This window comes from Hippoglossus stenolepis, chromosome 1, assembly GCF_022539355.2.
Source record: "Hippoglossus stenolepis isolate QCI-W04-F060 chromosome 1, HSTE1.2, whole genome shotgun sequence".
NCBI lineage: Eukaryota > Metazoa > Chordata > Actinopteri > Pleuronectiformes > Pleuronectidae > Hippoglossus > Hippoglossus stenolepis.
The window spans coordinates 19,055,265-19,079,866 of record NC_061483.1 but is presented as its reverse complement, the minus strand read 5'-3'; the positions used below and the strand labels follow the sequence as shown (position 1 = coordinate 19,079,866).

Sequence of the window (24,602 nt, the reverse complement as noted above, 5' to 3'; positions counted from 1 at the left end):
AAATTCAAAAGACAAAATTCAAAAGGTTTCGGCAATAAGGGCCAATGCTGGTGTTGATGAGCTGTAAACAAAAACACAGTATTTTATAAAACATTTATATGTTTTGTCCTGTCTCCTGCATAGTCCCTACCCCGGCGACACCCCTCGTCTGAAGGTTTCAGAAATGTTCCTGTTGTTGTGAATGCGTCCGTAAAACCTACAAATCGGTCATAAACTCAGCTCAATTACTTAGTTATTTACAGACATTCAAGCATGCAGCACCGGGCCATGACTGGTACAATCAAAACATGTTGGATGAAATGGAAAATATTATAAACCGGCTGCTACCTTAAGGTAAATTGTACTGGTGCTCCAGGTTAAAATGTTCAAGCACAATTGCATGTAAAATGATAGTGTTTAGGCAAGCTGGAGGTTTCTGACCCCTCCCCAGCATAAACTGTTACCTAAAGATGTTTAAAGGATGTGGTAACAGAAATACCAGGTCTATAACCACCAAAATTGAATCATGTGATGTTAAGGTCAAAATATTTCCACCTGCTGATGGATTTATGGAAACATAAATTGAACAGAAGCATTTGTGGAAAGAAATGTAGAGGAAAGAAATATGGAATGAGGGAAGAAATGAAAATGTGTGTGTGGGGGAGGGGAACTCATTAAGGTATTTGAATTTCAAAGAGATGATATGGCTCATTAGGACTAAACGATTGCCTCCAACATCAGTCTAAGCTATGTGTCTGGATAACAAGCATATGATAACACCATTTAAAATGTGGAATGTGTGTCAGTGTTTGTGCTGTTAGAGAGAGAGAGAATGTGACTGTGGTTATGTCGACCATGAATCACATTTCACAGCATATTTCACAGCCATCAACTGTTGGATAAAGGAATTCTCCTCTGTAATCTGTCGTGTAATAGTGGCTGTCACAGCCATAGAATTATGGAGTACTTAATATATTAAGCCTACATCACATCCACAAAGTCTAGATATGTTTTATGTATTTCTATCTGTCAAAATTTGTCTTTTTTGTATTAATTAAATTGTAAAGTGGCAAAAAATTCAAAGGACAAACAGTAGAAATCAGCAATGGGCTTTAGAAGTGTAATCCTTTACATCTCAGAGATAAGCATCAATTTATCTGCTTGTATTTGTAAAAAAAACATCTTTATTTTAGCTTTGCAATAGTATACGGTTAATATGAAAGCCATTTGGTTATTGGATGCAAAAAGCTGTGTTAACAATGTGGAAATGAAAAACAGAATAGAACAACAAAATAACTGATACATTGGTTTTTAACAGGGCAGGGAAAATAATGCATAATAATGCATAAATGCATTATGAATCATTAGTATTAATTGTATTCAAGTATATACAATCAAGAAATATTTTATAATTACAATATGCATTACAATTTCTTCCAATATTTTTTTATTTGTTCGCAATTATCATTATATTACAGCAGTTTTGTACTATCTTAAAAAATGGTGTTTGTCTGCTGGGTTTATTTACATGCATTTATCATGAAAGATAAGGGATGGATCGATAAATGGTTTGTTTAAGTATGCGATGTGTATTTTGATATGCATGTGTGTGTGTGTGTGTCCATATTTTCAGTCCCAGAGTTGATGGCTCCTCCACAAGTCACAGCACTGTCAACCACCAGTCTCAATGTTTCCTGGAGCACTGCTGAGGGTCAAGGGGTCATTGCCAGAGGAAAAGTGACAGAATATCGGGTCAACTTGCTCACGGAGCAGAACAAAAATCCCTACGCTCCTCCTGTGGTTAGTCAGGTAACTACCGGAGCACTTGCACCTAATGAAAAAAATTCAAGCTCACCTATAGCCATCTTTTGAGTGAAAATTATGCCAATAGCTAGAAGTCAAGGTAAAAAGCCAGTAATGATGTTTTGTTTGAGTTCTATTTTACCATGTCTTTATGCTTTTACCTTTTCTCATCTGTTTCTCTCAGTACTGTTATCACTTTATTTTCCCGAAATGAAAAACTTCCTTGTCACATCACATTTTTCTCTCTCTTTTCAGGTCTTGCATAGGTTGGGGCCGTCATCACAGCCTGTATATACAGTGAAAGGACTGAAGCCTTACCATGTGTACAACTTCACTGTCACACTCTGCACAAAGAAAGGTTGCATTACCAGTCTGCCAAGCACAGGGCGGACTTTGCCAGCAGGTAAAACAAAAAGATCAGCACACAAACACACATGACTCCAGACAAATATAGATAAATGTACAAATTGCACTACATCAGTTAGCAGCTCTTTATAAAATAAGCTTGAAAATAGGGAAAAGACAGTTGTTCCACTTTGATGACGGCAGTGCAGGTGCTAACAGAGCCAAATCCCTGTATGTGTAAATAGGAGAGCCAACATGACAGGACAGATGTTGACGCTGTTATGTTACACATCATGTCCCTGAATCCTGAACACTGACAAGCTTTCTCAAATTATGAAGCAACATTATACCAGCTTTTTTCGTTCAGTTTAAACAAGCAGATCAGGCATAATGAAGGTTCTGCTTAAGGGCAATATTCTGGAATGACTTTAAAGGGATAGTTCACCCAGAAATGAAAATTCACTCATTATCTACTCACCACTATGCCGATGGAGGGGTGGGTGAAGTGTTTGAGTCCACAAAACACTTTTAGAGTTTCAGGGGTAAACAGCATTGCAGCCAAATCCAATACAGTTGAAGACATTAGTGACCTATCTTCAGACGTAAAAAAAAACACAGAAAAAAAACATGCCTCCATACTGCTCGTGTGGTGTCATCCAAGTGACCACAGGCCACGACATTCACATTCGACTCGTAACAAGGTCATGTACACTTGTGTTTTAAGCCGAAATGTCTGCGAATTCTTGGACCGTCAGAAATGCTAACGTCCGCTAGCTAAGCCACTTCTGGTGGGCTTTTAGGCTTAAAACACGGTGGAAATGACCTCATTTCGAGTTGAATATGAATGTCGGGGCTTGCGGACACTTGGATGACACCACATGAGCCTAAAAGTCCACCAGAAGTGCAAAGCTAGCTGACGTTAGCATTTTTTGAAGGTCACTAATATCTTCAGTTGTATTGGATTCAGCTGCTACTCTGTTTATCCCGTAAACTCCAAAAGTGTTCTGTGGACTCAAACACTTCACACACCCCTCCATCGGCATAGGGGTGAGAAGATAATGAGTGAATTTACATTTCTGGGTGAACTATCCCTTTCAAAGAAGCTATTATATCTTTAAGGGATATTAGCTCATTACTTAAATATTGCATTTATTTTTTTAATAAAATATCTGGCATTGTCTTTATGGCAACTGCAACACAAACCTCTGATGCACTGTATGCACACACACACACACACACACACACACACACACACACACACACACACACACACACACACACACACACACACACACACACACACACACACACACTCTCCCAAAATCACACAGTCAGTCATTTGGCACTTGAGTGTCGACAGCATTGGTCATGTTAACCAGAGGGGATATTCATGGCAAGCTGCAGTAAAAACAATTTACTGTTAATTACAAGGAGAAAAATGTGGCGTAGCTCACATATCCCGCTGGCCATGAATCACACACACACGCACACAGTTAGAGAAACACACACACACGATGTCTCTCTCTCTCTGTCTCTCTCTCTTTTCTATAGATTTATAACCATTATGGAAGTAGGATGAATTAGCTGTGTTTAATAAGTCAGGCACAAATCTCTAGGAATATGAGATGAGCACTAATTGATCAGTGCATAATGACACATACACGCTCTGTGTCTCATACACACACATGCACACTTTTTTTATTCAGTGTGTGTTTCTCTTTGGCAGTCTGTTGCTTTTTCGCTCAATCCATCCTTCGCTCCCTTCTGTCTCTACCTGGCACTTTCACTTAAACAGAAAATAGCACATGGCTGCAGAGAAACATGAATCATTCTACAATATACATATTGCACAAACACACACACACACACCTGACCCTCCAACACACTTTTCCATCTGTTCTCGCATGGTCTTCACTTTTCCCGCTCATTTTATGTTTCTTATGTTTTGTTTTTGTTTTGCATATTCTTTTAGGTGAATAGACAATGGATGCGCTGAGTGGATGAGAAAAAAGCCCTTTTATCTATAAATACTTGCTCAGGGATTTGAGCTTTTGAACATGCTCTAAACAGCTACATCTGTTGACATAGCGAATATTTTCATTTCATACAGTTCTCAAAAAGTCCTTCCTTATGTTTATTGTGATGAATGATACTTCATACTGTAATCGGTGGACTTTTTAAATGTATTTTTAATGGCTACATCTGTTGACACAGGCACAATGTTTATTTCAAGTGATTCCAAAGACTTCTCTTGACTGTAATACAGTACAATACAATATGGCTTATTGTACCCAGTTGACTCTTTGAATGTATTTTTAACAGCCACATCTGTTGCCACTGTTTTGTTTCATCCAACGCCAAAGATGTCCCTTGCTTCAACTATAAGAAATGATAATGGCATATGCCGTTTGGCACATTTCTCTTTATTTATTTATTTATTTTCAAAACATTTTGCATGGCATGTGCTACTCCACTGGGTGTTGAGCTTCTGTTGTAGCTCCACATCTCATATCACTTTTTTTCCATGAACTTTAAAACTGTCAACTCAAGCTTACAGAAAATGTATTTATAAAAAATATTTATAAGTAAGGCATTGAGGCGTGCACATCTCCTTACTGCATTAAGACACTTATGTCTGTCCCTTTATAGAAAGGCTGGGCTGTAGCGAATCAATAGCAGTGAACAAATTAGCTGTAATCATTAGATGGACGAAAGTTCTGAAAACCTTTTTTTTGTGACACCTTCCTGTGCTAGTGCATTGCCTGTTCTAAACCTGCCTGTTTGGAATGGGCTGTTTGCTTGGCCTGTGGTGATGCTAGTTGCAGCTTTTTTTCCAACACTGTGAAAGTGACCTGCAGTAACTGAGCCACAGGAAGTAATGACCGGCTGCTGGACTCAGTCCACAGAACCCTCAACTGGAGAATCAGTTGTTGTTCCCGTTTCGTGAACCTGCCCGTTCATTTCTGTTGATGATTCCCAGCAGCCACTACTACAGAGGGTTAATCGCCTGTTTTTTCAAAGTTTATTAATATTGAATTGCGTGTCCAAGTTGCACCAAACTTTAACACTGCACTTCCCTTTATCAATACACATCCCAAGTGTGAAGGCGAAAAAATGAACAGTTCCAGAGATTCTTTCTATAGTTTATCTATATGTAATCCCTTAAGTCTCCTAATTTGAGCCCTCATTTTACCTAAAAATTGTTGTATCGTTCTTATCTGTTTCGATGGTACAGACGCAGAACAAACATTGTGATATCTCGTAAAAGAAACTCTGCTTGTGGGGGAAATTATCCCCACATTAAGTGCACTCCTTGTTCGATCTACTTGAGCGTGGTACTAATGCGCTGATAAATCTACTACACACAAGGCTGGGCCATTAGAGGCAGCTACCATCTGCTGTAAGTGAGCAGACAGCATCTGCGAAACCACTGGAGTTACACCAAAGCACATGACTAAACATTAGCGCGCACGCTGAGACAGACGTAACGACACAAGGAGAAGAGCGCTCTGTCCATGTGTGTTGATGCATTTGCAGGTGTCTCTTTTGTACGTCTTCACACAAAGTTATCGATCACGGCGTAAAGTGAGTAGCTAATCGGGGGCTGATGGGGATGTTTTATGTATCCTACATCCATAAAGGCTTGTTCGACAAGACATGCACACACAGAGAGACGTACATACATACACACTCGCACTGTAACACCATTCAACAGAACAGGAACTTTATTGATTTACGCATAATTGGCCTGAGGCCCTTCTTGAGGAGAGAAATATGCATGGCAAGGGATCACCATGTCAATAAGTGGCGTGCTTGTGTGCATGGTGTAACTGTACGCTAAGAGCCTGTTAGGACATGTCAGTTGCTGTAAAAACAGAAAACACACACACACATGCACAATTGCTCCTGGGAGCTGGCCCATGATTTAGCTGCTTCATTACCATGTCGGCAGCTAAAATTAACCTTTCTGGTGGACTATTAACCTTGTGTGTGTGTGTGTACATGTGTTTTTGTGCACACTCATGATAAGTCAAGTGGATTTCAGTCAAACTGAATGTGTCATAGTGTTAAATACATTTCAGTGAATTAACAAACAGATATAATAAATGAATACATGACACAGTGTGAATACAGGACAGCGCATTAGAAGGGATCACTAGGGAGGAGAGCTGTTATATGTGACATAATACCCACTGTCAAACATAAACACACACACACAGCAACACACACACACACACTTCTATGGTCTGTCAAAGGAACTAAAGAAAACTATACTTCCATGCAGTTCAGTGTAATATTTCGTTGTGTACACACTTCATGCGTGTTAACTGATGTGCAGCGCCATCATAGGTGACAAAAGATCTACCAGCGTGAGTGAAACCGTGTAATTCCCTCAGTGAAATTGCAGTCAGACGTCACCCAGAGCCCTCGGCCCATTTTGATCAAACCTCTCAACCACCCTGATTTACCCTCTCAGTTAGAGGCTTGTGTAGGAGCCATGAATCAGTTTGGGAAGAATACATGTTTGGTAGGGATATAAGGTGTGTAATGGTTTATATTTTGGGGTATTATTTGTATTTGTTTTTAGTTTATTTGTGATCCTATTGATTCGGGAGAAATGGGTCACATAGTATTCAGGCTGGGATGGTAGTTAATATGAGCACCTGTGGGTAGTTGGAGAGAGGGTGACTGCTATGTCATTCTGTTTTGATCGCTGTGATTGCTTCAATTTATGAAATTGTGCACATCACAGTGAGTTCATCATCTTTTCTTTGATAGAAGTAAAAAGCATATTTTTGTATCTTTGTGGTTTTTTTTGGTTTACATGTCATTCAGTATTCAGGCCCGACCTCAGCCTCTCAGCGACTCTTTTGTTTCCTGAAGTCGCTACAGCAAGTGCAGATACTGCAAGAAGTTTGTTTTTCCAGGAGATACATACAACCACTTTCCATTTCAGAGATTCAATGCCATACCATCTTTTCCACTGCGAATCTAAAGCAGTCACATGTCAACATTTTCTTCTTCCTGTCCACTTTCTAACACCAAAAAGAAGAAATTGTTTTCTAGCACTTCATTCGTCAAGCTAGTCTAGCACTGTTACAGCAAGACTGTGTGTGTGTGTGTGTGTGTGTGTGTGTGTGTGTGTGTGTGTGTGTGTGTGTGTGTGTGTGTGTGTGTGTGTGTGTGTGTGTGTGTGTGTGTGTGTGTGTGTGTGTGTGTGTGTGTGTGTGTTCTAAATGTCACCATAGCTCAATTTCAATAGACTGGTAAGCTATCGATTGGTAGTAATTTATGGTTTGATGTGCCAAGATGAGCCGTCCAGGACAAGCTTTCCACTTCCCTTTTAAGAGCTCTATTAGAACTCACACTAAAGATGGTTCGCATGTGTGTCACTGAGAGCTAATTTACTCCTACACAGACCATTTAGACCATTACTGACACACACACACACACACACAAATGGAATGACACTTAAATACACACACATCTTCCCCATCTCCTACACCAGTCCATCACTTGCTATGTTTCTCTTTCCATTCTTGTATGTCTCCTCTCACCATATCAGCCAGTCACTGGTTGATTTATTTATGATACATGTTGAAACTGCAGCTCCAGTGGCTCCCAGTGTGTTTCAGAGGGACATTTAATTAAACATCTCAAGTGAAAGAAGGATATTAAATTGACCCTCTGTTAAATGAAAATGGGACTTTTGTCCAGTCGGGACGTAATAGACATGAAATGTGCTCAAGTCATTCTATCAAAAAAAACAAAGACATGATTTTTGAGTATGCTATGATCCATTAGAGTTGCTTTGTTAGTTTCTCTTCCATTTTAGATGCATTTATCAAACAAAACACTGCCAGCTCAAAAGTCAACATATAGATGGAAATCTAATTTTCTTTCTGTCCTCAGCTCCGTCAGGACTGTCTCCACCTCGATTACATCCAGTAAATGAAACCACCATTAAGATAGACTGGGATCCCCCAGTTCAACTCAATGGACCATACCCACTATATCAGGTCTGTAAGACTTTTAGCTCACAGTACACTCTGTAGCTGTTAGTCGGCTTTGCTTTTTAATCCTTTTTGCGTGTTTGCACAAGAATACACCCATGCATAGTCTTTGCATGCTTGTGCTGGACTAGTGCACAAAATGTTTTAGAATGAAGTTTAGCCAAGGTAGCGGCTTAGCCTCTAGTGACGACAAGTTTTTTGGCCAGACTCTAGACATCGACTGGATGGATCGACACAACACGTAGTGAAGACAATCATGGTTCCCAGAGGATGGACACAAATGACTTTTCATCTGGTGCTACAATGAGGGTGATGTTAGTGAATTTGTCTCAACAGCTGTTGGATGGATTTGTCAAGCCCCCTCAGGATTCAGTATAATCTCTTTGGTGACCCCTCCCTTATTTTTAATTTAGTGCCACCATCACATCATTATTCCAGTTTGTCCAAAACTTTGGTTCATCACCTGTTTATCGTCTTTCTCTTTTGTCTTTTTGTCCTTCAATTTTCTTGACAGCTGTTCATCTGAGTTGATTGACTTAAAAATTTGGCGGGTACATTTCTGAGGACACCAGGAAGTGTCAACTGTAAAGTTGATGATAAGATGTTGTGACCTTATCAGTGACTTCAATGTTGGGATGACATTTTATTATCACACTAGATATCACAAAACGTAAAACGACTTAGTCAATGCATATTTTTTACAAAAAATATCCTGATCGAGGTGATGGGATCTATTTACACGCTCACAAAGCAGCATTTTGTGATGTCGCATTCGTGACAGTTAACACTGCACCAGGGTCGTCAGCAAGTCACCCATCAAGAGATCAGAAGAGCGATTGTCGAGAAAATAGGACATATCGACATAGGACTTAAAAAAGAGAGATTTCTCAAATTCTAAGTTGAATGATAGCCCTAAAACAAACATTTGATTATTGTTCTGTGGTATTATTATTTTTCCAGGTGGAGAGGATGGACATATCTCTCTCTGACCCACAGGCTCCTGTCGTCAGAGGAACCAGATTCCCTGGAAACAGTTACTACCAGTTTCCAAGTGACACACTTCCTGTCAATACTGACTTCACAGGTACGATGTCTCGTTTCATGAAGAAGTCGGTGTCAATCAGAAACTAGACGCCATATCTGTATTGGTTTTATTCCTACATACATGTTTGTGCGCACATACATGCACACATACAAGCCTGTGTTTCTGGGTATGTTGTGATGTGCAGTGATTCCGCTGCAGTGTCTCAGTCTTCCAGTGACATTCCTTTCGAATGACTTCTCCAGTCATCTCAAAGGTCAATTATCTTTCTGTTTACCAGCATCATTAGAGGGTTGAGCTGCACAGCCAAACATGTTCTGCTTCGTCTGAGAACATCACCCAGTCTGACGCTCATAATTAATGACTGCTGATACTAATCAGTGGGATTTGAGCAGGCAAAGCTCTTTGAGTGTCCTGCACAAACCGTGTATTACCAGTTCTGTTTTTTATATTGAGAAGATCCGTATTTTACCAAGCACACAAATATTTAATTACTTTTAATTTGAACAGAAACTATAATTTGTTACTATTAATGCTGGGATTTTATACATTCTTGTGTGTGTTCTCCTCTCCGACAGTTTCCTTTCCCCACAAAATATAGCTTTTTTTTAATATACACAAAATGCTCTAAATGTGAGTGACTGTATGAGAGTGAAAAAGGATTTGGCTGAAACGGACCATGCAGAGAAGGCAAACCTTTTTTTGAATTATAATGACACTTTTGACACTATGTTTATCACTTTAACCGATACTCTTTTTATACCAGAATAATTTTGTGCATTCCACTTTTCCTTAGTGGGTTGCACTTTAAATATTCTAATTTCAAAAGAACACAGTTTAAATGAAAATTCAGTGTGGGATTGTCTTAATGCAAATTACTTAAACCTATTTCTAGCTAAATGTTTTTTATCAACAGCTTGTTTCTGGCTCTTGTTCATTTTCTCTGTCCGTGCGCTGCGTTTTAATCTCGGATCAACAAACGGTGACTCTTGTAAATAGAGCTCTCAGAATACTATCGGCAAATAGATGATGAGTTTTGCTGTTGAGGGTTTCATGTCCCTCAAGCCTCCTCCTTCATAAAGGGTAATGGATCAGACAATCACTTTGAGACCGGATCTATTCGGGACCATCAATGTGTCGGCAGTCCTCAAACCATCGCCCTTTTACAACCATCAATACTAATAGCATCATCTACAGACAATTATTCCCATCGAAGCGCACGGAACAGTGAACAAATCAAACCCAAATTGGATTATGAATGTAATGCAGTGTAATGCCCCCTCGAGAGTCAATTGATCACTGAGGAGAGACTCGTCAATCGTTGATGTCTTGTGGAAACCCAGTAACTGCAGCAATGACAACTGTAAAACATTTAGTTGAACCAGTGAATCATTTTTTTTGTTCAATGGAAACACATCACAAAATTTGGATTATGATTTTGCTTTGAAATTGTTTTTTTAATCTTGAGAAAACTTGATGTTGTCTTATTGGTGTTTCTGTTTTTCCCCCAGAGGCAGCGTCGATGCCTCTGAAGTTCCTGATGAGTTTTTTTGTATGAAAAAGCCGATTATCATTTTTCTCCATCAACATTATGCGGCATTCTAGGAATATCAGTAATTTATTCTTTCTTTAACTAGGTAATTGAGGATTTTACTTCAGCTTATTTCATTTCCCAAGGAAGTGAATTAGGGACTGATCTTCGAGCAGGGCCATCATTCTTTATGTTAAATTTAGCTAAGATCAAAGTATTTTACCATGTAAAATCACTTGATATTTGCCCTTTCACCTGTAATTTTATGGCCACTTTACTCAAATTATTTTCCGCCAAATAGGTAGTTTTCCATGTGCAGTTGTTGTGAAAGGAGAGCGTACCTCCATAAATGATAAGTCTGCTGACTTGTGATTAACGATGCTTCTTAATGCTGAATGAATTTAGGGCACTTGAGGTCAATATTTACCACACTGAATCTTACTTTAGATAAAATAGGATTAAAACCATATGCAATCATGCTGTGATATGAATACCCTGTAAGTGGTTGTTTCCATAAATGCATGTGAGTCCATTCATCTTACCCATAATGCCTCTTTAGCTAAAGCCCTATGATATGACTTCTCCCCTTGTTCATCTTTTTATTATGGACATTCCGTTAAGACTGACAAAAAAGGTCATTTCAATTGATACTGGTTCAAAACAGATTGTATCGCTCTTTCTCCTCATTTATAATTTTCCAGTATTTGAGCCTGAAATGGGCTGATTGCAATGTAATGCATCTCTTCAACCTACAGCAAATGAAGAGAGATGAAGTATCACAAACATTTTAGAAAAAAAAGAACAAAAAAATGAATGCAGGAACAAATAGACTTGGATAACTTCCAGATACGTCTACTACAGTACATTGCTGCGGCAGAAGCTGAACAGGAAAGAGGGAAATGTTAAATGATACAAATAATTTTCCTTAATTAATATGATTGATTGCCAGGCATTGACGTTGAGAGGAGAGGGGGAGAAATGTGTGAAGGGAAAGTTTGCACAGACATCATTAGTTTTTCCCCATTTAAAGATTAATCAGAAGAGGCTGGGCTCTTTAATTCTGTCATTTGTATATTTAATGGGCTGCTGCAGAATCTATGGGTGTAATTAGCTAGCTGCCGCGCTCTCATTAATACGCCAGGCTCTGATTAATGCCAGCGGAGAGCTAACATGACTGGAGTTATTCAGGTTATGTTGTGTAGATGATTACACACAACCTCCACTGTTTACTGAGACAGAGAGAGGAGAAACAATACAATATCACATGAAACAATACAATCTAATAAATAAGACTCCTTTTAAAACTTAAAATAGTTGCTACATATTATGGAATAAAACATATATCCTCTCTAGTGGCCTGGGCACAGAGAGATGGCTGCATTCAGTATGAACAACAGTTCATAATTCATTTATTAAAAACCCAATCAAAACATTGTATTAATCTCGTTTGCTCTTGAGTTGATGGTGTTAGCTTTATGTACTTGTAGGTCATGCATGTAATCTATCCTTTACAGTTAATAAAGGGTGCTTTCACACTTACCTTCTTAGGCCTAAATAATGGGCACGAAAGATGCCTTGGACCGGACCAACCTTTTGTCCGACCAGAAGAGGAGGCCTTGGTACGGATCAAATTACATCGGTAGCCGTGAGCTTAAGGATGATGATGATGTAATTTAGTCAGTTGGTTCGTTGGTCAGTCTGTTCAACAAATACAGATTTCTGTTACATTTAATAGAAATATCCACGGTCCCTGATCAAAATCTCCACTACTGCACAAGAGACATCAGGACGTAACGGGCAGGTGGCCAGCAGCACACTGTGAAAAGTCCCGTAATCTATTAGGTTTTTGAGCACATTCATTCTCCGAAGGGGATGACAAGTAGATGTTAATAGCCCTGTGGTTGGTCTCCATTCAAGACAAACTCAGCAATTTAGGGCACTTCTCTTTTTTTGGGGGGGGGGAATAATTGGCCGTTCTTTAAAGTAATTACTTTTGGGGAAGACAATTAACTGTCAATGTCTAAACTGTTAATTATATAGTAAATCAAATCCAAATGTGATGTGTGGGATGTTGTGGAACGTGTTTGTGTAAATGATGCATTATCTTGAGCAACTATGTATGCGTCTCTGATTTGCACTCTCTGTGTGATTGTGCTGTGCAGTAAGTATTTGTGTGTGTCCGTATGTGCACTAGCATGTGCTCTGTATATGCAACAGAGTCACCTGTCGTGATGCGTGGCCAGGTTTGTCTGTTGATGGCTCCAAAGTGGTTGTCAGTGTGAAGTAGCGCAAGTCCTGTGGGGAAATGTGAAGGGAGCAATGCTGAGCACAAGTAGTGTCACTGTGATGTCGTACACTTGGACCAAACACCTTGGTCAAGTAGGTGTTGACAGTCTGTCCCTCACTGCCATCCAGGCTCATGCAAACATACTATACATTATATGCATTCCAATCATTTACAATATACTTAATCCTTCCGTAAATACATTCTTCTCCTTTGCAGATCATATGAGTGTTTGGTTCCCGTTGACCTGCATGTCCCCTATGTACAGAATTGGTTACGTGTGTATATGTAGTGATAAATATGTCCTTCCCATGTGACGTCTGCTATAGAAAATACAGTCTGACATTATCTGCATGCAGTATATTTTACTATTAATTATGTTCACACCAGATTTAAAGGAGGAAATGAAAGAAAGGAATGTGGGATACATGGGAAGGAGCAGAGTTGGGAATAATGGATGTAAAAAAAAGAAAACTGAAGATGTAAAGAGAGAAAACACTCAGGAAGCAATACGTGGAAGAAAGGAGAATGAAAAGGTCAAGAAAAAGGAAGGAAGGTTAAAAGCAGAGGCAAGAATGAAAGGAAGGGATGAGAGATCGGGCGAGTGTGCTGGAGAGAAAGAAGGTTAAAAGGGGATAATGTAATGTCAGGTATCTGTCATGACTTCACTCATCTCTGTGGTGACAAGGTCATGAATGTAAATGACACATGTCCGCTTGATGTACAGAATGCAAGTTCAATGTAAAGAACACTTTTGTCTCAGCTGTATAATGCAACCACAGTGACTGCACTTTATATGTAGTCTGTATTTTCTGCACTATTTGAGATCAATATGGACCATTTAAAGAAGGCATTTTTACATTCAGACCTTAATTGGCTTTTCCTCCTCATTGTAGAAAGGAGGGTTAACGGTTCTTTTCTGTGAGTCTGTTACATGTATGTTGTGCACAGCTTCTCCTCTAAATCACTTGTGTGCTCGACTGAAACGAAAATGGCAAACCTGTGATGAATTTTTTGCCGCATCTTAATGTAGGATATTGGTTTTCTAACCTTTTGGGCCGATAATAGAGGGAGCGGTAACATCAGCAAACTCTAGGTTCATTTTAACCTGCCCCTAGTTTGAGAACCACTTGTTCAGATTAAGTCCTCATCTACGACACCACTTCTTCCCTTGTACTGGGGGATTCATGGGGGGAGAATATATTTGGGTGGCTGCGCTCAGCCTTAGAGATAGGATGAAGAGTTCAGACATCCAGAGGGAGTTTGGGGTAGAACCGATACTCCTTCACGTCGAAAGGGTAAAGTTACGGTGGTTCGGGCGTGTAGTCAGAATGCTGCTTAGGTGCCTTCCATTGAAAGTTTACTGGGCATGCCCAACCGGGAGAAGACCCAGGGTAGAACCAGGACTCACTGGTTCTTAATATTCCATCTCGAATGTGAATGATTCTGGATCCCCCAGGAAGAGCTGGAGAGCATGGCTGTTGAGAGGGAGGCTTGAAATACCCTACTTAGTCTCCTACCTCCAGGACCCAGTCCTGGATGAGATAAACTGGATGGATGCCCGTCTGACACGTATACATGCTATATATCAAAAAATGACTTATGTTTTTTGTAAATTTGCATTTACACAATGTTGCACAGAAAGTTAATCTGTGTGAGATTAATTTGTGCTTTTGTACTCGAATTGACTTCACAAGTGCAAGTCACAGTCATTTGCTGTAAAGCAACAGTTTACATAACAAAAGATCCTATTACAAATAGAACCAAGGAAACAGAAAAAGTCCTTTTTATTCAAAATAGTGTAACTGGGAGTTCTGTGAGGTGGCTAATCTGTATTCATGTTGAGCTTTCCATGTAACTGTTTGACTTCTCTCCATATTAAGTGAATTCACACACTAATTATTTAGCTAACACTGGCCTCTGATAAACCTGGGACTGCCTCTTTTCAACTCTTTAGATCTTCCCACACTTCTGTTTTCTACAGAGGCGATAGAGCTGAGGAATCGCACACGTCCTCGTAGACACGCACATAAAACCGCATGGTCTACGTCACCGTGTGGATCTAGAAGTGGATTAAGATTCAACCTCTCTCCATAGTAACATGACAGGACAGTACGCTGGATGAATTCACTTCCCTGTGTGATTGTTCGAGGTTCTGCTGGTCTCAGAACAATAAGTTTCCCACATTGCTGAATTTATCAAACACACCATCAAACCTGCTCTATTAATTGTATTTTTATTGCAAAACATCTTTAGGAGACCTGACTCAGTTTCTTAGCTAACTTGTTTTATTATTTTTTTTATTTGAGGCACTGTTAAAGTTGGGGAAGCCAGTCTGCGTTCTCAGGCTTCTCCTCTTAAGTTCATGTTTTCCCTGAAGTATCTAAGTTGTAAGATTATCCTTGACAGTTCTGGACTGTAGTGGTAATGAAGTCAGATTAGAACTTTACTGCTGCTGGGAAACACTGTACTCGATGGAGAAGAAGAAAAAACGTTCACACAACCTATCTTTTTTTTTTTTCACTTGCAAACAGACATATTGTTTGAGGAGCACAGTTGGTGTTAAACCTCTTAATGGCCGTTAATTTGACCCTGTAGGATGTGCAGGTGGTGTGTAAGGGTTCTTATATTCAGGTCTTAATTTGACCAAGTCAAGTGTTAATTCAGAAGATCTTGAGGAGAAGAATGCATATAGCAGTCACACATTGATGGTTTCTCTTTTAATTATTTAATTTAGTTGATAAAGTGCTTGGTGCTGCTGGATATCTGCTTGTAAACGGCCACTTTTAACAGTAGAACCCTGATAACAGCTCCCACAATCCAGTCCTAATATTACCAGTGTCCATCACATGCTGTTTTGAGTCTGATAAAGGACACATCACATTGTTTCTAAATGTCATTATATATATATGCATGGATGGATTATCTTTATTATCCCTGTAGGACAATTAGATTTACAGTGGTAATCAACACCAGTGCACACATTACAGGCAATACATAAGGCACAATGATCAAACACAACCCAGAAATACATAGACATACAGTCATAACTTTGAAGATGCAATTAAATATAAAAACGCAAAGTATGTATGTCTTCTTAAAGCATGTGAACGATAACCCATTGATTCAAAGCTTGTTTAAAAACCAACAGCGAATGGGTCAAATGATCTTAAGTATCTGTTGTTGCAGATGGGTGTAGAGAAAATCCTGAGTGAATGTTGAGTGTCCATCAAAATGGCCTTTGGTGTCAAAGTTGTTCCAATAAACGTTTGTGCATTAGTATGATAGAATATGACTCAAAGTAAATGAAATCGTTTGCTCTCTCTCACAAACTGTTTCTTTGTATCAGGCGTTGAGTTGAGTTTCAAGACTCGGTCTCCAGACGGCCTGCTGCTCTGTGCCTTCTCTCCTGGGGATCAGGAGGAGTTCCTTGCTGTTCAGATCCAAAAAGGACGCCCTTACTTTTTGTTTGACCCACAGGTATGTAAAGTTTGTGTTGTATGTAATGTGTAATGAACTAATATTTCAAAACAGACGTGCATAAAAATATAAATCAATCATGTGACTTAGGGTCGTAAATATTAACTACAGTTTTCTCTGTGTTGTGGTTATTTTTTTCCTATTTCTTTAAATATTGTTTGAGTCTTACTCGATATATGTTTGTTGAGGAACTTGGAACAAATTCAGTTTGTTCCCACTGAGTGAGGAGCGTCTCCATCCAGCTCGAATACTGTTAAACACACCTGGGGTAGCAGCGAGCTTGCTGTTATTCAGAGCCACATATTTGACAGCATAACTTGACAAAATGTGATCATGTTTGAAGTTTACCACAGTGCTAGAGGCTGTTTAACACATTTTTTCATGGTATTTCATCCACATTTTCACTTTTGTTTTTCTTTAACTTTTATAGTTCATCATTCACACTTTACTTTCTTGCTCACCTTCACCTGTGTTTTTCTTTTTTCCTCTGATCCATCCATCTCTCTCTCTCTCTCTCTCTCTCTCTCTCTCTCTCTCTCTCTCTCTCTGCTTTTCCCACTTTCTCACTCACTTGCTCTCGTCTAATAAATGTGATCTGCAGCCCCTCATTGGTTTCTGTCAGGGAGACAGGGAAAGGGGGGAAAAAACTTTGAAAGTGTGTCAACGTTTGAATTGGACTGCAATTAACTCATTCCCTGCAGTCACCACGCGTGAATACCAATTGCAAGCTAATTAAGCTTTGCACCCTTGCACAGATACACACGCACGTACACACACACACGCATACACAGCCTCGCTTCCCTTATCCCTCCATACAGACACGTGTAGAGGGGTTAAAGAGTCAACGACTTCGATGATGAAAGTGATGATGGGAGATGATTACAGATATTTCCATGAGGCCACCAACTCATTACACACTCAAACAAACACACACATACACACTTTGCTTCCTCATCACTATACTGTTATCGAAAAGTCTTCATCAGAATGTAACTCCGGGATGTACCTGTGTGTGCAGAGGCATGTTTGTCACTGAACAGATCTTTGTCGACTTGTAATGTAGATGTGTGTGTCTGTGGCGGTGATGTGTTCTTCTAGATGTGCAGTGAAGTGTATGTGTCTTCTCCAACTGGGTTGATTCCTTTGTTTAGGCTAGTTTGGGGTAATTAACAGTGGGAGTGGTGTCACGGCTTATTAGTGTTCCCCTAGATACATATAGCTGGGCCCATTACTTCCTCCTATTAGCCTGTTGAGCTAGCCTAATGGGATTACCAGTGCACAGGGGTAATTTAGCATGACACAGGAAAGTGATATGCTCATACATATGTGCACATGCGAGCTGCCACACACATACTATGAAACACATGAGCACTCAAAAACCCTCTTTCCTTTGAAGGAGAGACAGAGCAAAGAACTGCTCCGTCCCATTCTTATGAAGTGAAACTAAAGGAAATTCTCAATGTTAGTGGATGGGACACGAGGTAAAAAGTCAAAATACACGTGAAAAACATTTTTCTCAAAAGATGGTTTTGTCATTTCTGATTGTTCCCATCACACTGATGTTTGATCAAGTGCTAATGTTTCCGGAAAGTTTGGTTTTAATCTGTTATTTGATGTTATAAAAATGGGGTGAGACTCGCGATTATTCGATTCTGTGAATCAACGGGACCTTACTCTGGCTCCAAATGTGAAAGGCTTCATTCCTGGATAGAGAGAGGAAGTGAAGATGTGTTTCCATATTTATATATTCAGTCTTTGGCTAAAGCACACACAACAGTGTTTGTGTGTGTGTGTGTGTGTGTGTGTGTGTGTGTGTGTGTGTGTGTGTGTGTGTGTGTGTGTGTGTGTGTTTCTAGACAAATTTTCCTCAGATGGTGCTTCTCAGTAAAACCACCAGTCTTTACCACTTGAGCTAGTATGCTCTAAATGCCTTGCTCAAGGGCACATGGAGTTAGTAACTTCCTATGCCAGTTCCTCCCAGGCTATGGATTCAAACGGGTGTGTTAAAGAGACAGAGAGAAAGCGGTGGTGAAACTCCTCTTCTGTTGTCTTGTTAAGTAGAGCTGTCTAACAAAGACTGTAAATATGTCAGAGGCTGATATACTCTGGCATTCATACATTTATTGATCTCATCGTTAAATCTTCATCACAATGTGTGTGTGTGTGGATGGACAGTCAGTGTGTTTCTGTGAGTGCACGTACATGTTTTTACTACATTACTCTTTGCCTATTTGCTAAGAGCTGATTACAGCAATGATGTCATCTTTAATAGGAAGCAAAAAGCCCTGTAACAACACATTGATGACTATATGTTCATGTCCTTTTTCAGGGTGGTGTGTGTATGATGTGTGTTAATTTCCGAGATGTCTAACTTTGCTCGCACAACAGAGACCTAAACATTACACTGTTATTTGAGAAGTGGCCACCTTTGAGCCAGATTACTGTAAAACGCACTGGTGCTCGACTTTTCTCAGGTGCCAAGACTTTTGTTGGCTTCCCAACACCATCCATGTGTATGTGTTTACATTCTTGTCCATACTGTGGGTTTGTGTGCATGTGTTGGTGTGTTTAGGGCTCAGCGGTGGCTGTGAGTGTACAGGGTGATGGAGGGCGACGCTACGATGATGGACAGTGGCACAGCATCATAGCAACAAGGCGAGGGGCCGTGGGAACAATCGTTGTGAACAATCAATACAGAGGTAACGCTTCTCATATTCCTACTGACCACTGTGTGCATGAGATCTGTGTGTGGGTGTTAGGTGTAAATACAAGTGTAGTTATGTTCATCTGTACGTGCGCGGATGTGCACGTGCTTGGTGTGAGACTGACAAGTGTATGTGTGCATGTATGTTTCTACTGTATGTATGTAAATCCCCCAGCTCTGCATGGAGGTATTAGCAGGTTAATCCTGTTCTATGTCTGGTGGGAAAAACACTGTTTCACACAGAGTGATTTATGTTTTTCAGTTATTCTTTAATATGTCTTTGATATATTTTCTTTCTTTCTGGGAAAACCAGGATAGGAAATGCATGAGTGTAAACCTCTCGTTCAGTCTTTCTCTTCTGCTTTGTCTCTCTTTGCTTGTCCCCATCTACCCTCTTTCTCTTACAATAGAATAAAGGGAGAAACAATATCACTTATTTGTTCCCTAAATGCTCTGATTTCATATTTGCTCTTGTTCTTCCTTCATTCTACATCTATGTGTAACACCATCATTCTTATCATCAGGAAGTGCATCAGCCTCCAGTGGCAGCACCATTATTGGCGAGAACACAGGGGTGTTCATTGGAGGACTGCCTGAAGACTTTACACTGCTAAGAGAGGATGCAGGTAATCTGTAATCCTTCTTTCTATACCTCTCTGCTGGGGATAGCCTGTGGCTGGAGGTATCAAGTTTTGGGTTTGTCCGTCTGTCCCAATCTTATGAACACAATATCTGAAGAAAACCATCAGGGAATTTATTCAAATTTGGTACTAATGTTCACTTGGACCCACAGATGAACTCATTAGAATTTGGAGGTCAAAGGTCACTTTGACTCACAAAACACTGGTCACTTAGATTCTCTTGTGCATGATACATTAACTCTGACTGTAGTGAATTCTTTCAATTTCGGACCCATTGATAAGATTTATCAAGTTAGACTTCAATAAAGGTCACGGTGACGGCAAAGAAATGTCGCAAGGCAGAAGCTGCAGTGGATGCTGGAGATGTACAGCCGCAGGGTGGTAATTCCAGTTTTCTTAAGATCAATAAGAGTAGCCTCACTACCACCACATCAACTTCCTGGCTTTCGTAATATTTGTCGTAATTCTTATATTATATAAGAATAACTCTTACACTAAGTAACCCTAGGTCATCTTTATGATGTGTTGTGCAATAATGCATTAAACGTGATACCATAAAATTGTGTGCCTTTTGGCATTCAATAAATTTGGTTATCAAAATAAAATATTGAATATTAATATTAAAAATATTAATATTAAATAATAACTTTAATTGATTAAAGTTACCTCGGGGCACCACCCTTCAAAGGAAGGGAAAAGATAGCCAATTAATTGATTAAGTCTCATAAAAGTACTAACTTCAAATTTGGAACTCTGATTAACAATTAAATTAATAACTATAACCAAAATTACCATATAGATAGTTAGCTAAGTTGAAGGATATAGAGTTCTTGACAGTGTAGAGGTTGGCAAAATTCACTTATGCAACATTAATGAAAAAACATTTGTGAAAGAAAAACATTTATTATGAATATAATAAAGTATAAAAACACAAATTACTAACGGTGTACTTAATAAATAAAGATATGTATGTGAGTATGCGTGTGTGTGTCTGTGTGAGTCAGCGTACTTCCAAAATGGCGATTGGCCACTCCAAAGATAACGCCCCCCCTTTGGAATGTTTACGACATGTGGCGGGGGTCAGAGAGATGGGTGCTGAGATAAGCGTGTGTCTGTGTGTGTGCCAAATTAGAGAAAGTTACTAGATGCATGCAAGGAAAGACTGAAGAGCATAACTGTCATTAACTTGCAACACAAATCAAACTTATAAACATCACAAGGAATCGAATAAACAGTCTTTGCTTAGCCTAGTATAATTATTAAGCCCAATTGTGTTACCCGTCCATGGAAAGGGAAAAAAGGTTGCTGTGCTGTTCGAAGTTCTGTGAAGTCGTCTTGCTGGTTTGTGGCTCCTGCCTTCGTGGTTCTGTTGGGCTGTGCAGCTCAGTTGCTGTTTGAAGTTCTCCGGCAGGACATCGCGTCGCTGCTTGAAGGTTGGTAGAGCTTGGATTGCGAGGAGGTTTCCTTGGTGAGATGAGCTGGAAGCTGCAACTCTCCTCCATGAAGGTGATTTGAGTTGAAAGAGTGAGCTGGACTGCCACCCTTCTCCTCTGAGAGGATTCGTGGAAAGAGAAGATGTGAGCTGGAGAAGCCAGGCTCTTCTCCCCTCGGCGTTGCATGGAAAGAGAATGAAGAGAGGGAGACCTGGCCTTATATTGGCTTGGTGACCTCATAGGTCATGGGGCCCAGAGTGACCAATAGTGGTTGACACTTGTCTCTCCGGTCGGTTTTCACACCTCTGTGTGACGTTGAGGCACCCTGGGAGACGGAGTTCTGGAGGCTCTGGTTTTCTCCAGAAAAAAGGACATGCGGCTTTAGGCTTTTGACTACACATGTAGGCCCGAACTGTGGTTCACAAATACCATGTCCCAAGAGATGATTCAAAGTTTGGAAACAGGAAGAGAAAACTTTTAAAGTGAGATTTTTACAGCGGTTTATTTTGGTCCGTCTCACCAGGTGATGCCCGGCTGGTGCGTCAGAGTTTCTCTGGTTGCCTCAGAGACGTGAGTTTCAAGACGACTGACGGCATCTCAGATGAATGGACGTCTCTGGACTGGGCTAAAGTCACAAAGAAGGAGGCAGTGTATGAGAACTGGGAGGGATGTCCTGCTCAAACTGTGGATGGAGCCCATTTCCTGGGCCATGGTAGGATCCTATCGATTGTTGTTGATAATGATATATTAATGTGTGAACTGGTCATTAAAACTAGAGAAGAGTTCTATAAACGCAGTACCATAACATAAATGGTTCTGGATATTTTACATACTTCCTTGTTTGTGAAGGCCATTGTACAATAACCTTACTATATACTTCGTAGATTTATACTGAATCACTGTGATCTCCAAACATTCACATGACAATAGGTAATGGTATAAAGATTGAAAAAAGGAAGAAAAGTTATGTGCTGTCTCTCTTTTTTCGAATTAGCTGCGTTCAGATACAGGAAGCGATATTTTACTGTCCGTAATATACTGACAAGGTAGCATATATTAATAAGATGGTTATGATATGATGTTTCATGTTGTTGATTTTAAAAAGTTATTGGTCTGTGTGAAGTATCAGTGTCACCAGTGGACATTTCCTCCATTATAGTTTATTAAAAGGGCCTTCTCAGAAAATGTTATTTAACCAACCTTAAATATTTCAAGCCAAACATGTTTAATTGTGACTCAATCTTACTTGAAAAAAATGGTCCCCAATATATCTAAAGAACTCTTTATATCTAAAGGAGTCTTTATCCCGGAGCCTTGTTATAAAACGTTGTTGAAAATGATGTCCTTCATGTTTCAGGTTACTTGGAGCTGGACAGAAATGTCTTCAGTGGAGGACAGGACTTTGACATTTCTATGGATTTCAGAACAGACCAGCTCGATGCACTTCTGCTCTTTACATACAATACACAAACTGAAGACTACATGCTGGTGAGGACCAAAGACACATTTACAATCAGCATTTAAATATGGAATCTTGAAAAACACATGACACAGTATCACCTTGTGGTATTCTTTATGTTTTAGGTGGAGCTGGAGGGCGGCCTGCTGTTCTTCCTTCTTGCCTCTGAAGGTCATGTGACTGAACTCAGCATGTGGGTGGGGCTGAGCTACTGCGACGGAGACTGGAAACAGTTGTCATTGGCAAAGCACGGCTTGGTGATCTCTGCTGCGGTCAACGACTGGGCAGAAGAAACAAGGGGAGTGGGAGGAGCGGTGAGGCTGAGAGTCGATTCCCCCTTATACTTGGGGGGCGTGCCCGTGGAGCTCATACATCCTGCTCTGGACAGCCACAGTCACAAACACGGTGAGATATGTGTTTGCACAGATTGCCTACCCCCCCTTATCAAAATGGCAAGAGAAGTGTTTCACCTGCTGTAGCTGTGATTGGTGTAGTATGCAGCTACATTTTGACATGGTTTTCTGCAGCTGGTTAATCATTTCTCTCTAATTTTCTTCTGTGGAAGAAGAGGATAGGTATCGCAGATTGTGTTTGTAGCCTAATTAATTATCTACAGCAGGCCAGGGAATAAGTTTGGCCTCTGAGAATAAAAAGTGTAAATACGAGAGTGGAGGGCATCGTTCTTATTAAAAAGAATTTAAAGATTCTCCTCCAGATCCCTTGCAACCAAGCTGTGATGTCATGCACGCAGGTCCAAACCTTAACCTAGGATTTGAATTGAGCTCAGAGAAACTTTCCACTTTCAGCAGAATTTGAAACCAGTCACTGTGAAGGTCAAATATCTAGTGAAATAGCAATGAGCCCCCTCTACTCATTTTTGAGTGGAGGAGGATGTTAAAATGTACAATTTTACTAAGTTTTGAGAAAGATGCACTTTTCTCACTTTCCCTCTCTCCTCTTTGCTCACCTCCGTCCACTCTTTCCCTCCTCTCCTCTTTTAAAGGCCTCGGAGGTTGCATACGAGGTCTTACAGTACGAAGTGATGAAACAAACCCTCCTGCGAGTCAAAGTGTTAATCTGTTTGCTGCCACCCGCCATTCTGTCAGAGTCTACCTAGATGGCTGCCCCACAGCTGAAAGTTGGTACAACTGCAGAGGAAACGACTCTGTGTTGGTGTACAGTGGGAGGAAGACACAAGCCACGGATTATAGTGTACAGCCTTTCACTGGTAAGGATGCATACATAGAAGTCACCACACTAACACAGAGACAGCATTCCCCTAAAAAGGAAGCGTGGACCTCCAATTCACTTACATACCTTCTTAAGACATCAAGCAAACAATACAAAGAGCATGACACAGATTTCTGCTCTAACAGCTAATCAAAATGATATTTTAGTAAAGGAGCACAAAAGAATCACAAAGAATTGTATTAATAAAGAGCAATTCATGTATGTACAATATTTATACATTTATATTAAGGCAAAATTCTGACTTCTTACAACATCATGTCCAAAATGTTTAGATGCAACACAAGAACAATCTCTTCTCATTGATTTCTTCAGATTTATGGAGGCATGATGGTGGACCAAAGATGTCACTATGCTCCACCAATTAATTACTGACAGTGATTCAAATACCTTCTCTTATTGTAAGAAATATGTGTCTTCCCTCTAACCCCCCCCCCCCTCATGTGCAAACACACACACCTTTTCAGAGTACTTGTACAGGTATGTGGCCTTGGCAGCCGGAGGTTTGGCACCAGGACCTTGGCAGAGAGGACGCAGCCGAGGCAGAGGTAAGACGTCTCTCATCTCGGTCTATAGCTGATTTGTGTTTCTGTTGTAGCATCAGAACAATGTGTATTTAATCATTATGTATCATGATAA

The 24,602-nt window shown here is 40.0% G+C and overlaps 1 protein-coding gene across 1 annotated transcript in view; it reads left to right on the top strand.

The window, feature by feature from the left end:
• The window catches only part of ush2a (Usher syndrome 2A (autosomal recessive, mild)), a 198,354-nt gene that overhangs the window by 56,687 nt on the left and 117,065 nt on the right, over positions 1-24,602 (top strand). Inside the window, exons 25-36 of the mRNA XM_047341236.1 lie at positions 1,613-1,788; positions 2,038-2,185; positions 8,041-8,147; positions 9,102-9,225; positions 16,348-16,478; positions 19,051-19,177; positions 19,707-19,808; positions 21,780-21,968; positions 22,614-22,744; positions 22,841-23,120; positions 23,719-23,943; positions 24,431-24,511. Of these exons, the coding sequence (XP_047197192.1) occupies positions 1,613-1,788; positions 2,038-2,185; positions 8,041-8,147; positions 9,102-9,225; positions 16,348-16,478; positions 19,051-19,177; positions 19,707-19,808; positions 21,780-21,968; positions 22,614-22,744; positions 22,841-23,120; positions 23,719-23,943; positions 24,431-24,511 (1,821 nt within the window). The remainder of the gene's footprint in view (positions 1-1,612; positions 1,789-2,037; positions 2,186-8,040; positions 8,148-9,101; positions 9,226-16,347; positions 16,479-19,050; positions 19,178-19,706; positions 19,809-21,779; positions 21,969-22,613; positions 22,745-22,840; positions 23,121-23,718; positions 23,944-24,430; positions 24,512-24,602) is intronic.